This window comes from Urocampus carinirostris, chromosome 20 (genome assembly GCF_059441175.1).
Source record: "Urocampus carinirostris isolate Australia breed hairy pipefish chromosome 20, RoL_Ucar_1.0, whole genome shotgun sequence".
Lineage (NCBI taxonomy): Eukaryota > Metazoa > Chordata > Actinopteri > Syngnathiformes > Syngnathidae > Urocampus > Urocampus carinirostris.
The window spans coordinates 16120864-16136432 of NC_142368.1; the positions used below are offsets into that span (position 1 = coordinate 16120864).

A 15569-nucleotide genomic window follows, 5' to 3' on the forward strand; every position below is an offset into this window, starting at 1 on the left:
AGCTGTTTAAATGTGAATGAATTAATACAAAATACAAGAAAAAGAAAGAATAAAAAATAATTGTAAAATGAATCAATGACTAGAATTATTTGGAACATTTCAACCAGTGCAAAGTTTTTTCTAGTTACCTGCCATTCCCCTACTTTTGTACAGGAACTTCAAAGTGCGATGTAAAAAAAATATAACTCACTATTTCATTAATTAAGATTAAGAATCATGAACTCACTTGTGATCCGTCCTGAAGCAGGAAAACTCTCTTGGGCTCCGGCATAGGCAAAAACGCTAACCGTGTAGTCCACGTCTTGACTGAGATTCGAGATAGTTGTGGACGTAGCAGAGGGCGCCAATATTAATTCTCGTATGAGTTCTCCTGAATGCCAAAAAAATTGTAGTCGTCAACGTAAGAAAATAAATTAAGTTTTGGGCAAATCAGGATTTTGGTAACCATTTTTCAAAGCAAAACCGAAGTCTACGTTCGTAACTAAAAACAATATCAAAAAGATTATAGTATTTTATATAAAGTATGTCACAAAATTTAGTATACCGCTCACATTACTGTTTATTTGAACAACATTGCTTTGACACAATGAAAGGTAGTCGGAGTAAAGCATATATATCAGTTTATTTCCCCTAAAAAAAAAAAAATCAAAATACAGCCACTAGTCGCTAGTACCCTGGTAACAAAAGTAAGTACACCCTAAAGTGAAAGTTCCTGAAGTGTCAATATTGTGTGTGGCTACCATAAATTGCTTAATCCTCCTGACTATGGATTTCCCCAGGGACTCAAAGGTTGCCACTAGAATGCTCTTTCACTCCTCCATGACAACATGAAAGAGCTTGGGGATATTTAAGATCTTGTGCTTCTCCATCTTCCACTTGAGTATGCCACAAGGATGTTCTTTTAGATTTAGATCTGGAGACATACTTGGCCAGTCAATCACCTTTAGAAACGCCGTGTCACCTACAGGTATGTTTGGGGTCATTGTCATGCTGGAACACTGCCCTTGCAGCCCAGTTTCCAGAATAAGGGGATTATTCTCTGCTCTAGTATTTCACAGTACATGCTTGATTTCTTGTTTCCCCTCAATGAAATACAACTTACCTACTCCAGTTGCACTTATGCCCCAAACCATGACCTACCCCCATGCTTGACTGTAGGCACGACACAAACATCTTTGTACTCCTCACCTGGTTGCCGCCACAAAAGCTTCACAACATCTGAGCCAAATACATTTATCTTTGTCTCATGAGACCAGAGGATATTTTTCCAGTAAGCCAAGGTCTTGCTGACTTATCCTCTGCAAACTTTTGGTGGGCTTTCTTGTGGACAGCCTTCAGAACATGCTTCTTTCTGGGGTGACAACCTGTATGGACCAATTTGATGAAGTATGCGGCGTATGGTCCGAGTACTTACAGGATGAAACCCCACATCTTCAATCTCTGCAGCAATGCTGATGGCACTCCTACGCCCATCTTTCTTAGAATGAATTTGGATGTGAGTCTGTGCGCGTTCCCTCAGATTCTTTGGACGACCAACACAAGCCTTGTTGCGAGTGCAACCTGATTTTTTTATAACGCTGGAGGATCTTGGCCACTGTACTGCAGCTCAACTTCCGGGTGTTGTCAATCTCCTTGTAGCCTTAGCTAGCCTTAAGTAGTGCCACAATTCTTTTTTTAAAGTCCCCAGAGAGAGAGATTCAATGACCGGTATGACAGAGTGTACTTCAGATTGAACACACCTGCTCCCTATTCACACCTGAGATCTAGTAAGAGTAACAAGTCACAAGCTATTTTAGAGAGAAAACGACAAGCAGTGTTTTTTGGACATATAGGAGTGTAGTGTCATTGGGGTGTACTCACTTTTGTTGCCAGGGGTTTAGCTTCTGATGGCTATATTTTTTATTTTTTTAAAGGAAAATATATATAGCCACTGCTATATAAGCTTTACACAGACTTATTTTAATTGTGTCAATGCAAGGTTTCTTTAGTGTTATTCTATTGAACATTATAATGAAAACTTCGCAGAAATGTGAGGGGTGTAGCTCACTTTTGTGACGTACTGAATTAACGTAATAATTTTGCCTTTCATAGTAAATTCTACTATATTACATGTATAGTCTTCCAAGTTTGTGACTATCAGTGCATAAAATCACATTACTAGAATGAAATCGCTTATATTTTGACAATCGTAAAATTTGGAGTCTGGTTCTAATGTTTCACTGGGAATAGGCGAGTACTGAACTGATAATATATAGTGTCTGTTTATTGAGTGGTATCAGTCACGTGTTCTATGCTTTTAGGAAATTGAAAAAAACACTGTAAAATTAAAATCAATTAGAAAAAAAAATATTTACTTTGTGTTTAGTTTAAGACTTTATTTTGCAGAACATAATCAGCTTTAAAAGTAGATTTGATACTCGTAAATTTGTTGTTTTTAATATTTCACACCTGTAAAGGAGATCGAAGAAAATGCCTGTTTGTTATTTTGACTATAATACCTCATTGTTGTGCGTTGTTTTGACTATCATGCATTGTTTACATCATTGTCACTGTTGGCAAATCATGTTGATCTTCTTTGATATCCACACCCTTTAGGGCAGATCTGATTGTGTAACCTAGGAGATTAAATTAAAAAAAGGACCAGGGGAGGGCTTTTAGAACAGTTTGGAATTTCTTATCTTTGGCTTGGGTTGTCCCCTGTTGTCCTTAAAGTTCAAAATCCATTGATGTCTTCCTTTCTAATTTTGCGTGTATACCACAGTCACTTGGCACTGGTAATCAAGAGATAAGTCCTGGTACCGGTCTGGAAAACATGGAATTGGCATTCTCTACATTTCGGTACTAATTTTTGGATTATTTATTAATTTATCCAACGGCCAAATAAATGTATTTTATATCTATTGTTTGTGAGTTTTTAATTATTTTAATAGAAATAAAAATAATAGTCAGATGCAGTTTTCAATGATGATCGAAAAATTATGTCCAAAAAAAGGCGTTCTTTCACTGTCTTTATTTAGATTAAATTATGATTAGATCTTTATTTTTTTTAAATAATTTTTTGTATAGCATGTTTTAAATAGAGATTAAACAAAGATAATTTTACGAAGTTTTTTTTTTATAAAGCATATAAAATTTGTCCCTACAAACCTGGCATTCAGTGATTTATTAACGATTAATTTTGGATAATGGTATTCTTCAATGTTTTCTAAGACAAATTAAGATTGTTTGGATTTCATATAATTTCATGCCTCAAGTGTTTTCATCAACAGTTAGCAGATGATTTATTCTTTGCTATGATGCTGATAACAAAGTGCGCTAAATTAACCCTGGAAACATGTTTAATGACATTAAATTACAATGATTTAACCTGACTTTAATGTGTCGCTCGAGGCCAAAAGGCGTTCTAGTGAAAAGAAAAGGGAAGGGCACTGGAATTGCTTTTCCCTCAGGGATGTGCGGAAAATTGTTTTGCTTGTGTGTCTGCTTGGCGACCTAATTGCAGGGTGAGTCTGGGATCGTTTACATGGCGCTCAGCCAATTAGGGTGGGGCCGGGCGGGGACAGGACGGGATGAGACGGGACAGGACAGCTCACCTGTATCGGAAATTACGTGTATCCTGTAGCCGTCCAGGTACGAGCGCGGCCTTTTCCACAACATCTGCACCGTACGCTCGTCCACAATGTGAAAGGTCAAATCGGACGGCGACTCGACTGCACAAAAAACAGAAAATAGTGTCGACGACAGAAAAATCACGCGTGTACTTTTGTGATGTTAGTCAGAGCACACGACATTCCGTAACATAACAGGGGGCAAGAGCAAAGAAAAGCCAATATCAACTTGAAAAATGTAACGGTGTCCAAAATATGACCTGTGGGCCCTTAGGCCCTCTTTAGTCTGCTGTCTATGGCTTGTTAAAAAGCAACAGTAGATCGATCTCCTTGCACACATACTGATGAACCTTCCCATATTTGACAATTTATCTCACTTTATTTAAGTGGCACGGTATCTCAAGGATCAAATTTAGGCATGCCACGTTTCGCATGGAAGACATAAAGGCTATTAAGGAATCTTAGTTAAGTTTTGATCTTATATTACCCTATTTATTCATGTAAAACAAGCACTCAGAATGTTTTAATGTAATACGGTAGGACGTCATGTATAACGCACACCCAAAATTTGAGATCTTTTTAGGTAAATAAAATGCACGTTATACACAAATTCGGTAATTACGTTAACAAAAACACTCGACCTGTAGTATTATTTCAACTAGATAATGAAAACAATAGTTTTAGAAAGCTACCATGAACATTTCTTATTGTATGAAATGAAATTAGAAAATAAAAAAAAACGCTTCTTTTATTTTTCCACAAAAATCTGATAAAATATTTTAACTAAAGCATGTTGTACATCAGAGACTTAATTAAAATTCACATTCTAAACAATATAAAACTTTAGATAATAGTCTGTAAATAAAAACATTTATAAATAAACAATAACACCTACATTCAGACGCTTACATGTGTAACTTATTTTAATTTATTATTTCTCAACTAACAAACTTGAATTTTGAATTCTGTAAAATTTTGACTCAACACAAAAAAATCAGTCCTCTGTCATGGTCGAAAATACAAATCGATGAATATTCTGTTTGACAAACTGAAATTCAGAGAATTTCTAGACTTGAAAAAAAAATGTATACAAAATTGCCTTAAGACTGTACTTAGCAATTAGTGAGATAATTGTTGTTGATCGATCAACTGCTGGTCACTTTAACAATCCAAAGGTAAGTGGTAGGTACTTTAAGAATTAACTATACACATCTATAACAAAGACAAAAGGTATTTTAACTTCTTGATGGATTAAATTACAATTTTTGGGTAAGTCACTGTGTTCTTAATTTTCCAGTAATCGTGCCATGGAAAACAACGTTTTGGACACCCCCACTCACTTAGCAATTTACTGTCTCATTAAAACAAGAAGAATACTACTTGTAATCACATAATCACAAATGAAAGCAAGTAGCATTGAGGCTTTTCTTTGCTGTCACACATGAAAATAGTCGCAAAGATGTTTTCATGTTTTCAGAGCGGACGTCAATCCAACTCTTAAAGTTGAATTGACCAACACGAACGTTGGTCCACATCCGTCTGCCACAGCAAAGTCTTTTCTTTTCTTGGTGAGGGGAAAAATACAGTGTGTTTTTGTGAACAAACAAACACAAATGTACAATACAACATGACAAGCGTACATGACAAGTTGTAGACGACAACTTGGGGACAAAAAGGGTCATGTACACAAAGATCCTGTGTTCTTTGAGGAATATTTTAACGGGATATTCTTCAGGTTGGCGTTAGTTGTCTAGCTAACTAGCAACTTAGGGTTTCTACTTATACAACAAACATAATGAAAAGACTCGAACTAATTACTAAAGGCTCTTTAATCTTAAATACACTAGCTACATTGTTTTTCTAATCACCTACAAAAACAATACATAATACAGTGGAACCTCGGTTTTCGAACGCCTCTCAGTTCGGACAAATCACTGTTCGACCAAAAATGTCGAGAAATTCTTGCTTCGCTGTTCGGTCAAAAAATCGGAGATCGAACGCCGGTACGCTAGGGTGCGATGCTGAGCGGCGTACGGGTGTAGCCGCCAATTATGCCTCCGAAGAAGGTCGGTGCAAGCAGGACAGGTGAAAAAAGAAAAGTTGTTCGTACAACTATTGCCTTTAAGAGACATAATAGCTAAATATGAAAGAGGTGTATGAATTTCCGATCTTGCTATTGAATACAGCATGGCTAAATCTACTATCAGTACGATAGTAAAGAATAAGAAGGCTGTGAAATCGAGTGATGCGGCTAAGGAAGTTAGCGCTATAAGCAAGCAACTGCCGCAAGTTTGGAAGAGGTTGAAAAACTTTTGATGATTTTTCTCTCCCCACCGTCCACCACAAAGTTAAGAAATCCTATTCATAATCCTTTTTTTTTTTTTACACGTTCATGTTAGCGTCATCTTTCGTACGGAAGATGACGCTAACGCGAACGTATCATTAGCCTGGGTTAGCTTCATGTTTACGTTCATGGTAAACATTCAGGCTGTTGGAACGGATTAAAACGATTTTATATTACATTTAATGGGAAAGAACGATTTCTGTGATCGAACAAATCGGTTTTCAAACAGGGTTCTGGAACGGATTATGGTCGAGAACAGATGTTCCACTGTACAATGGAAGTTTACAATTAGCATTAGCAACATGCTAGTAAAGAATTTCACACACAAGTCAATAAAAACGCAAAAAGTCTTAGCTCTCTGTAAGTCAAAATAACAAACCTAAATGACAATTTCCATATGAAAACGAAGAACTGTTGGATGCTAGCTTTCTTTCCTCCTTGACCAGCGCCAACCGCTGCAATTGAAGAATATCCCAGCAAAATATTGTCGTGAAGTCCAGACTGAGGTCCGGACTTGACCGGGAAGGTGACACGTAATAATGTGGAGGATCACCAACCTGACCATCGAGATGTTGCGTCAGCCTCCCAGAAAAATAAACATAGAAAAAATCTCCCAAAGACGTTCACTCGGTGCTCGTCCGCACGGTGTCATTGATGTTTGCCTTCACGCCTTAAATTTCTCATTAAATGGCTCTGCTTCCTAAATGCTACTTGACAACCAAAAAAATATATTCAACCATGTGGAAAAGAAACGCAGACGTTTACAATCAAGGGGATTCGTGTTCATTATTCCAGTTTCTTTGCTTTTACCATGTGCGTCTTTGTGTTGCCATTTCAATCTGCCCAGGGAGAATTTAAGTAGATTAGCAGCTATGGATTTTTTAAATTAATCTTATTCAGTTGAAATTTAGTTTGCTTTCTTTTTTCATCCAAATAATATTTTTATTTTATGGAAAATACCGCTGAGATAAGTCATTACTTAAAGGGACAGTGTGTATGATTTGACCACTAGATGTCGCTGTATTGTAATGCAACCGAAAACGCGTGCTAAAAAGCACAAGAACAATAAAAACTACGGAGAATCAAAATGACCAAAATGCACCATTTTTTTGCCTAGCCTTTCGCAACGTTTTTTTTTGCTTATCCGTAGCAGCAAGATGGCTGGCAATTATTTCAGCTCATGATATGACAAAGACATTTCTCGACCAACGAGTATTTTAATAATTCACGCTTATATAATGGTTCATATGTTTTTGCTTTTTTTTTTAAATATTCTTGTTCTTTCTTATCTACGTCTAGTACAATGGTCTCCAACGTGGTGCCCCGTGGTGCTTGGTCATTGTGATTTTCTAGTAAAACATTTCTTTATTTGTTGACTGCGTCTATGTAACCCTATTTTTAAATATTAAACTGGTAATAACATACTAACAACATAGTGAAAACATGATAAGTTGTAAAAATACAAATACATTCCAGTTAATAGGCTTCATTGACAAAAATAATATAATAATAATAATTATATATATATATATATATATATATATATATATATATATATATTCAACTATTGATCATCGTTTTTAAGCTACTGATTAAAATAATTGAATAAAAGTCTATTCATGGATGAAACAATTTTATTATTTGTATTATTATTGATTTTTTTTTAACCGGAGATACAACTAATTCCAATTTATGGGTTTGATTGAGATTGCATTGCATTAGCTCAGGAGGTAGAGCGCTCGTCTGGGGATCAAGAGATCGCAGGTTCGATTCCCGGCTCTTCCGTGTTATATGTCAAAGTGTCCTTGGGCAAGACAATGAATGCCTAATGACCCCAATAAGCAGGTTGTCGGATTGCACGGCCGCTATTGGTCTGCGAGTGTGTGTGAATTAGAGGTAAGATTTATGGCCCGAGCCCGAACCCGAACCCGAACCCGAGGCAATTTCGGGCCGGGTCGGGCCCTGAAATGTCAGTCATACGGTCGGGTCGGGTCGGGTTCGGTCCTGCTTTTTTTTTTTTTTTTTTTTTTTTTTTTTTTTTTTTTTTTTTAATTAATTAATAATGTGTTAAATGTTCATTAAAAATATATACTTAAACTATGTATGGATACTAGACCAAGGAATACTTGTTATAAAATAAATAATTTGGATAAAACGGAGAAGGAGCTGTAATCGCTATTTTTCCGACTCCTATGGAAATTCCTCCCCCCCTCCGATTTTAAATGAAAAAAACAATTTGTTTACACCGCGGGATCCAATGCAACCAGGGTTTCATTCACAATAAAAAAGACATTACGTACGGATATTATAGTAAATCAAATGAATATTATTTGTGTACAATTAGTTGTGGTTGCGGAAATCATAGCGTACAGTGACGTTGGTGACTTTTCCATCCGCGTTAAAAAAATGCATTTTGTAAAATACGATCGCGCTTTATTGTTTAAATAAACGCGATCTCCCAATGATTATAATTAGCTCGCTTTATTTTGTTTTAAAGCGTATTATATAGAATACGATCGCTTTTGTCGGAAGCGTACATTGACGTTGGTGACATTTTCATCCGCGTTAAAAAACGCAATTTGCAGAATAAAATCACGCTTTATTGTTTAAATAAACGCGTTATATAGACTAGGATCTCCCAATTATTATAATTAGCTCGCTTTATTGTTTTAATAAGCGTTTTATATAGAATACGATCAGGGGGGGGGGGGGGGGGATTTGCATAGGAGTCGGCACAACACGTCAACATCCCCTCTCAATGAAAGTGCTGCGCTAAAATCTTAAAGGCGTACGACTACTGCTGCTGTGGATTATGGCCCAATGATCAAGTCGTCAAAATGACGGACGCCTTTAAATGTTTTCGCTACCTCAAAAAAAAAACCGTCAATGACAGATTGCAGTGCAGACACAGAAATATAAAAGATGTAAATGTTTAAACAGTTTTATTTAACTTAGGCCTAGATGTTGTAACAAAAGGCAGAGTTTAATTTGTTATCATAAATCACCCCTCCTTATAAATAAAATATGTAATTTCGGGCCCCCTCGGGCCGGGCCAGCAAATCCAGTTAATTAGTCGGGCCGGGTCCGGGTCGGGTTTAATACCCCCCGGGCCTGCGTCGGGTTCGGGTGCTTTTTTTGGGCCCGATCTTACCTCTAGTGTGAATGGGTAACTGTAAAGCGCTTTGGGAAGTCTTCTTTGACTTGAAAAGCGCTATATAAATGCAGATCATTTCATTTCAAATGAGCAATAATGTGGAGGTTTTTTAAAGCTAGCTACCTGGCTACATTTTAGGCTATCCATCTACCTTTTTAGTTATTTAGCAAGCTTTATCTTTTTTGCTAGTATTCGGGCTAAATTTGGTCTCCTTTCTGGCTAGCTTTTTACATTTCTTCCATGCCATCTAGATACCATTGTATCTTTTTTGATAGTTGTCGAGCTAAATTTTGGGCTCTTTTCTAGCTAGATTTTTTCAGCTTTCTATTTAGGTGGCTTTTTACTATTTTTAGATAACTATTGAGCTACCTTTTTAGCTATTTAGCAAGCTATCAAACGAAGTTGCCATTTTGGAAATTCATATCAAACCGGGTGTCCTTTTTTCCAATTAATAACAAAGAGTAGCTTTCATATAGGTTGGAGAACGCTGGGCTAGTAAATATAACTTACTATTTGTGGTGGTTTGTTATTTGTTAAAAATATTAAAGTACAGTAAATTAATGCTAAAGGGTTTTTTGTTTTTTCAAGGTGACCGAAGGTCAAAAAGAAGAGACAGGTTTTCTTTTTTTTCTTCTTTGAACGTACTCACTTTGTGTCATACGGGAGAAAATAAGCAGACTGAAATTTTCCCCCCTTGGTGTTCAACTGGTGGAAAAAGATGAGTTGAAGTCATATTTAGTCTTCACGTTCCATGAGGAGAAATCAGCCCGCAGGAAACTTGGCCATTCGCCTGATGGCAGCGTTCCCCTAATTTTTCCCCCTCTTTCTTTTCTTTGCTTTCTTTTTACCCTGTGCGGGGATTTTGAGCAGGTGCGCCCCTCAGAGGCCGTAGAGCGAATTGCAAGATGGGCAGGGTTGCGTAGAGTTACTTTAACTTGATTACTTTCAATGACTTTTGGATTACTCCAATCCCAAATATGCTAAAAAAAGACAAAAGAAACTAAATATGAATAAAATGACTACATTTTGTGCAGGCTTGGGGAGTAACGGAATACATGGAACGGCAAAAATGATGTTAGCTGTTTGGATTTATTTTCATTTTGTTTCTGTAGCATTTTGTTAGTTTTGCCAGAGATCAAAGAGATCAAAGCCAGGAGAGAAAGCTTACCACGTGTTGTGAGTCATCATTTTATTCATATTTAGTTTATTTTTTCTTTTATTAGCATATTTGGCTGGTAGATGCATGACCGACTCTGCTCTTAGTGTGTGAATGGGTGAAGTGTTTTTTATAATGCGCTTTGGAGGGTCCTCAGTGACCAGTAAGAGGCTACATAAATGCAGGCCATTTAGTATACTAGCCTTTTTTTCTCATCAACATTTCTTTGAATGATAAAAACGATTTATTTTGGTTGTAACTTTTCAAATAAAGTACAGAAATGAAGACTAAAGTCAAACTAAGAGTGGGCATATAGATCCAAATATCAACATTATCGTTACCGAGCATGTCACGGTTGCCCATGGCGCCCAATTGGCCCCGCCCGTCTGGCGCCAACTGCGGCTCGTTGATTGATTGGCTTCCCTCCTATGTAAGCTCAGTGCTCTCACTCACCCTTTGTCAGTCCGTCAACGAACCTTTGCACCCATAAGACGTTTTGACTCTGTCCGGTATCGATTCCGTCTATTTCGTCCTGTTTTAATATCGGTCTCCGGTCTCCAGTGTCTGGTATCGTTCCCGTCTTTCTCGTCCTGTATAATATCTGTCTCCAGTCTCCTATATCTGTTATCCATCCAGTCAGTCCCGTTCTGTCCGGTATCGACACCATCTGTCCAGTATCGGCTCGTGTAACTGGTATCGATCTCGTTGGTCTCTAGCTTCCTGTTGTTCCACGACAAACTTCTGTCTTTCCTCTTCCACCCAGCGATCGCCGAATCACTGGGGTTTGTGTTCATGTGCATGACTGCCCCATTCCCGTAAAATAAAGCTTGTTTGAGAAACGTTACGCATTTGGGTCCTCCTCCTGTTCCGGTTCATGACAGAGCAAGTTTTCTTTGGTCAGATCAATACTATTGTCCTGGCATTGATACTGTCTTCTCATTTTGACTAGCAGTCTAATAAGATTCTAACTTTCAAATTGTGTTTACACTTTTTTTGCACAGCTGACTTTATTTTGAAAATATTGTGCAATTAAAGGTATTTTAGACATTGTTATACAGTATTTGTATTTTCTTTCCATTGCTGCTTTTTTTAATTTGACTCTCCAGACTTTTGTTCTCAAACAGTTGTTGTAGTAGACGTATTTGATTTTTTTATACCGTTAGAGGTTTTACATTGTATTTCATACACAATTTTTATGGCTTTATTTTGAAAATATTGTGCAATGGATGGTATTATAGTTGTCATGTTGACATTGTTTTGTTTGTATTTTTGTTATATTGCTGCTTTTTTGTTTGACTCTCTTGACTTTTGTTCTGAAACAGTTTGTAGTTACCCAGGGTTGGGTAGGGTTACTTTAACTGGATTACTTTCAATGACTTTTGGATGACTCCAATACCAAATATGCTAATAAAAGACAAAAGAAACTAAATAGGAATCAAATGATGACTCACAACACGTGGTAAGCTTTCTCTCCTGGCTTTGATCTCTTTGATCTCCGACAAAACGAACATGAAATGCGACAGAAACAAAATGAAAATAAATCCAAACAGCTTGCCAACATCATTTTTGCCGTTCCGTGTGTTCGGTTACTCCTCAAGCCTGCACAAAATGTAGTCATTTTATTCATATTTAGTTTCTTTTGTCTTTTATTAGCATATTTGGTATTGGAGTCATCCAAAAGTAATTTTATGTTCGTTTTGCCGAAGATCAAAGAGATCAAAGCCAGGAGAGAAAGCCTACCACTTGTTGTGAGTCATCATTTTATTCATATCTAGTTTCTTTTGTCTTTTATTAGCATATTTGGTATTGGAGTCATCCAAAAGTAATTTTATGTTCGTTTTGCCGAAGATCAAAGAGATCAAAGTCAGGAGAGAAAGCCTACCACTTGTTGTGAGTCATCATTGTATTCATATTTACTTTATTTTGTCTTTTATTAGCATACTTGGTACTGGAGTAATCCAAAAGTGATTGAAAGTAATCAAGTTAAAGTAACCCTACCCAACCCTGGTCATAATTTTATTCATGTTTAGTTTCTTTTGTCTTTTATGAGCATATTTGGTATTGGAGTCATCCAAAAGTCATTGAAAGTAATCCAGTTAAAGTAACCCTACCCAACCCTGTAGTTACCTAATAGAAAATAAAACATTTTAGTGCCTAAAATATTCGTGCTGTGGTTCGATTATTCAATCATGACATTTACAAGCAAAAATATGTGTATCGGACAGGTAGCCATCAATACGACACTGTGTTTACTTGGATCCGATTGATACCACAATTCCCAGTACAACCTACTCCTAATTCCCAAGAATTCGATCCGTCTTCTGTAAATAATCACTAGATATGACAGGATGTTTTTACAAAGGGTTCAAACTTTTCAGATCAAGTGAAGTCCACGCACACTGACAGTTTTTACCTTGATCTCGTCCGTGCATGTTGTGACGGCACAATAGCCCGTGTAAAGAATGTTCAAACATCACTTAGAAGAAGCAGTAGTACAAAAATGTCGCATCAATAATCAGCATCATCAAAACTTAAATGCAGAGACACATGAGAACACTTCAGTCAACAATGACGTTTGTAGTTCAAAGAGCAAGTTTTATAACATAAACACATTTTTCAAGCACGCACACACACTGGATCACACTTCAGTTCACTACTTCAGCAAGATAATACCCATACCTGTCAAGCTCCAGGGCTCCAAACCCTTACAAACTATCGTATTTTCCCTTACAAAATACAAAATAATCGTACACCATATTTTTTTCAAACGTGTTTATTGATGTAGTTTAACATGTTATATTCTACATGTGTTTCGTTATATCATCTCGTCTCTCATCTCATTAGCTGCACCGCTTATCCTCAGTAGGGTCGCGGGGGTGCCGGAGCCCATCCCAGCAATCATCGGGCAGTGGGCAGGGGACACCCTGAACTGGTTGCCAGCCAATCGCAGGGCACACAGGGACAGACAACTCGCTTGCGCATTCAAACCTAGGGACGATTACTCACTCGCTAATTCACACCTAGGGACATTTACTCACTCACTCATTCACACTTAGGGGCAATTTGGACCGGCCAATCCACCTGAAATGCATGTCTTTGGAATGTGGGAGGAAACCGGAGACAAGCACGGCGAGAACATACAAACTCCGCACAGTAAGTCCGGTAGCTGGATTTGAACCCACACAGGAGGTTACCAAGACCTTAGAACTGTGCCGCACTCGCGCTAACCACTCCGGTTCTCTAAAAAGAGACGGACTTCCTTTCACTACATAACTACCACATGAAATCCGAGGCGGTAGAGGCATGCGCGCAGTAGCATCGAACCGCTCGCTTCGTTTGCAACGGAAAAAAAACATACCGAGATTGAGGCTACCGCGGCGAACTCGTTTGACTTGATTGATTTGCCCTTTCGTCATCGTCGGTGTATACCGGAGGGTACCCATCATTGACAGTTTTGCGTTTTTCCGTACAGATTTTCCTGTACGTCGTACACATCTTAAAATGCATAATAAACCTACTTTGTATGGCAAAAAGGTACAGCTTGACAGGTATGAGTACCAGGAAAGGCTAAGGTGAGAAGTCAAATGAAGAAGGAGGCAAAGTGAAGAGGGAAAAGGGGGGTGGTCTTACCTTGGTCCTGGGCCGAAGAGGAGATCACGAGCGCCAGGAGCGCCGCAGCCACCAGAGTCAGCCCACTCTTCATTTTGGCTTCCTGAGGTTTACCGCAGCGTGGACGACGGCTGCCAACAGCGTGGACCACGACCACGACATGTGAGGAGGAGGGGAACATGTGAGGAACCTCGGCGCCGCCGCCACAAGCGTGCGAAGGATGGCGAATGGTGGAGAAGGAGAAAGAGGAGCAGAAGGAGGTATAGGAAACTCCAAGGGAAGGGAGAAAGAAGTAGGAGGTGGGTGAGAGAAAAGAGTCGTGAAAAATGAAGAGTCGGAGGATGGATTCGGATACAGGGCTATGAAGAAGTTCGGCGAGAGCAGGAAGAAGGAACAGGAAGAAAAGGGTTCAAAGGGAAAATGTTAAAAAAGAAAGAGGAAAGAGGAAAACTTGAATCAAGGAAACACTGGAACACAAGAGGAAGGAAGGAAGGAAGGAAGGAAGGAAGGAAGGAAGGAAGGAAGGAAGGAAGGAAGGAAGGGAAAAAAGAAGAGAGGGAGAATGGGGGAGGAAGAAGAAAGAGGAGCAGAAGGATGTATAGGAAACTCCAAGGGAAGGGGAAAAGAAGTAGGAGGTGGGTGAGAGAAAAGAGTTGAGAAAAAAGAAGAGTCGAATGATGGATTCGGATACAGGGCTATGAAGAAGTTTGGCAAGAGCAGGAAGAGGGAACAAGAAGAGAAGGATTCCAAGGGAAAATGTTAAAAAAGAAAGAGGAAAGAGGAAAAGTTGAATCAAGGAAACACTGGAACACAAAAGGAAGGAATGAAGGAATGAAGGAATGAAGGAATGAAGGAATGAAGGAATGAAGGAATGAAGAAATGAAGAAATGAAGGAATGAAGTAATGGAGGAAGGGAAAAAAGAAGAGAGGGAGGATGGGGAGGAAGGAGGGAAGGAAGGGAAAGCGTGATAGGACAAAAAGAAGAGAGGATGGGAAGACAAAAAGGAAGAAGGAAGGCAGGGCTAAGAGCACAGGTGTCAAACAGGCAGCCCACGGGCCATATCCGGCCCGCTAAGGGATTGAATCCGGCCCGCGAGACAACACTCAGAGATGCACAAGAGAAAAACAAGCTGCAGGTTGAAATATGTCAACTTGATGTTGCCCAAGCCAGGTGCCTTGAACAAAGACACTGTACTGGTACTTGCATTTATTTCTCTCTCTCTCCTTTCCACCCCTTAATCTCTCTTTATCTTACTCTCTCTCTCTCTCTCTCTCTCTCTCTCTCTTCCACACCTTTTCTCCCACTCTATGTCTCTGTCTTTCACTCTCTGTGTCTCTCTTTTGCTCTTCCTTTGTTGCTCTTTGTCTCTTTCTCTCACTCTGTCTTTTTAACTTCTTTAACTCTAACTTCATTCTTTCCTTTTCTCTCTTTTCTCTTTCTCTCTTCTTACCCTTTGCACTTTCTTTTCTCTCCTTCTGTCTTTCTATTTCTCTTTGGATTTCTTTCTTCCTCCCCCTTTCTTTCCTCCTCTCTCACGACTTCTCTTTTTATCCCTTTTCTTTCTCACGCTCTCTCCCTCTCTCTCTTTCTTTGTCCCTCCCTCTTTCTCTTATTTCTTTATCTCTCTTTTTCTTTCTCTTTAACCTACTAGTCTGGCCCCCGACAGAATGTTTGTTCTATCGTGTGGCCCCCCAGTT

At 38.6% G+C, this 15569-nt stretch overlaps 1 protein-coding gene across 1 annotated transcript in view; it reads right to left on the reverse strand.

Annotated features, from left to right (window-relative positions):
- The window catches only part of col12a1b (collagen, type XII, alpha 1b), a 138352-nt gene extending 124350 nt beyond the window's left edge, over nucleotides 1-14002 (reverse strand). The window contains exons 1-3 of the mRNA XM_088325622.1: nucleotides 13893-14002; nucleotides 3594-3710; nucleotides 227-370 (exon numbers count right to left, since the gene is read on the reverse strand). Coding sequence (XP_088181748.1) covers nucleotides 227-370; nucleotides 3594-3710; nucleotides 13893-13965 — 334 coding nt within the window. The 5' untranslated portion in view covers nucleotides 13966-14002. The remainder of the gene's footprint in view (nucleotides 1-226; nucleotides 371-3593; nucleotides 3711-13892) is intronic.
- Nucleotides 14003-15569: the final 1567 nt, after the last annotated feature.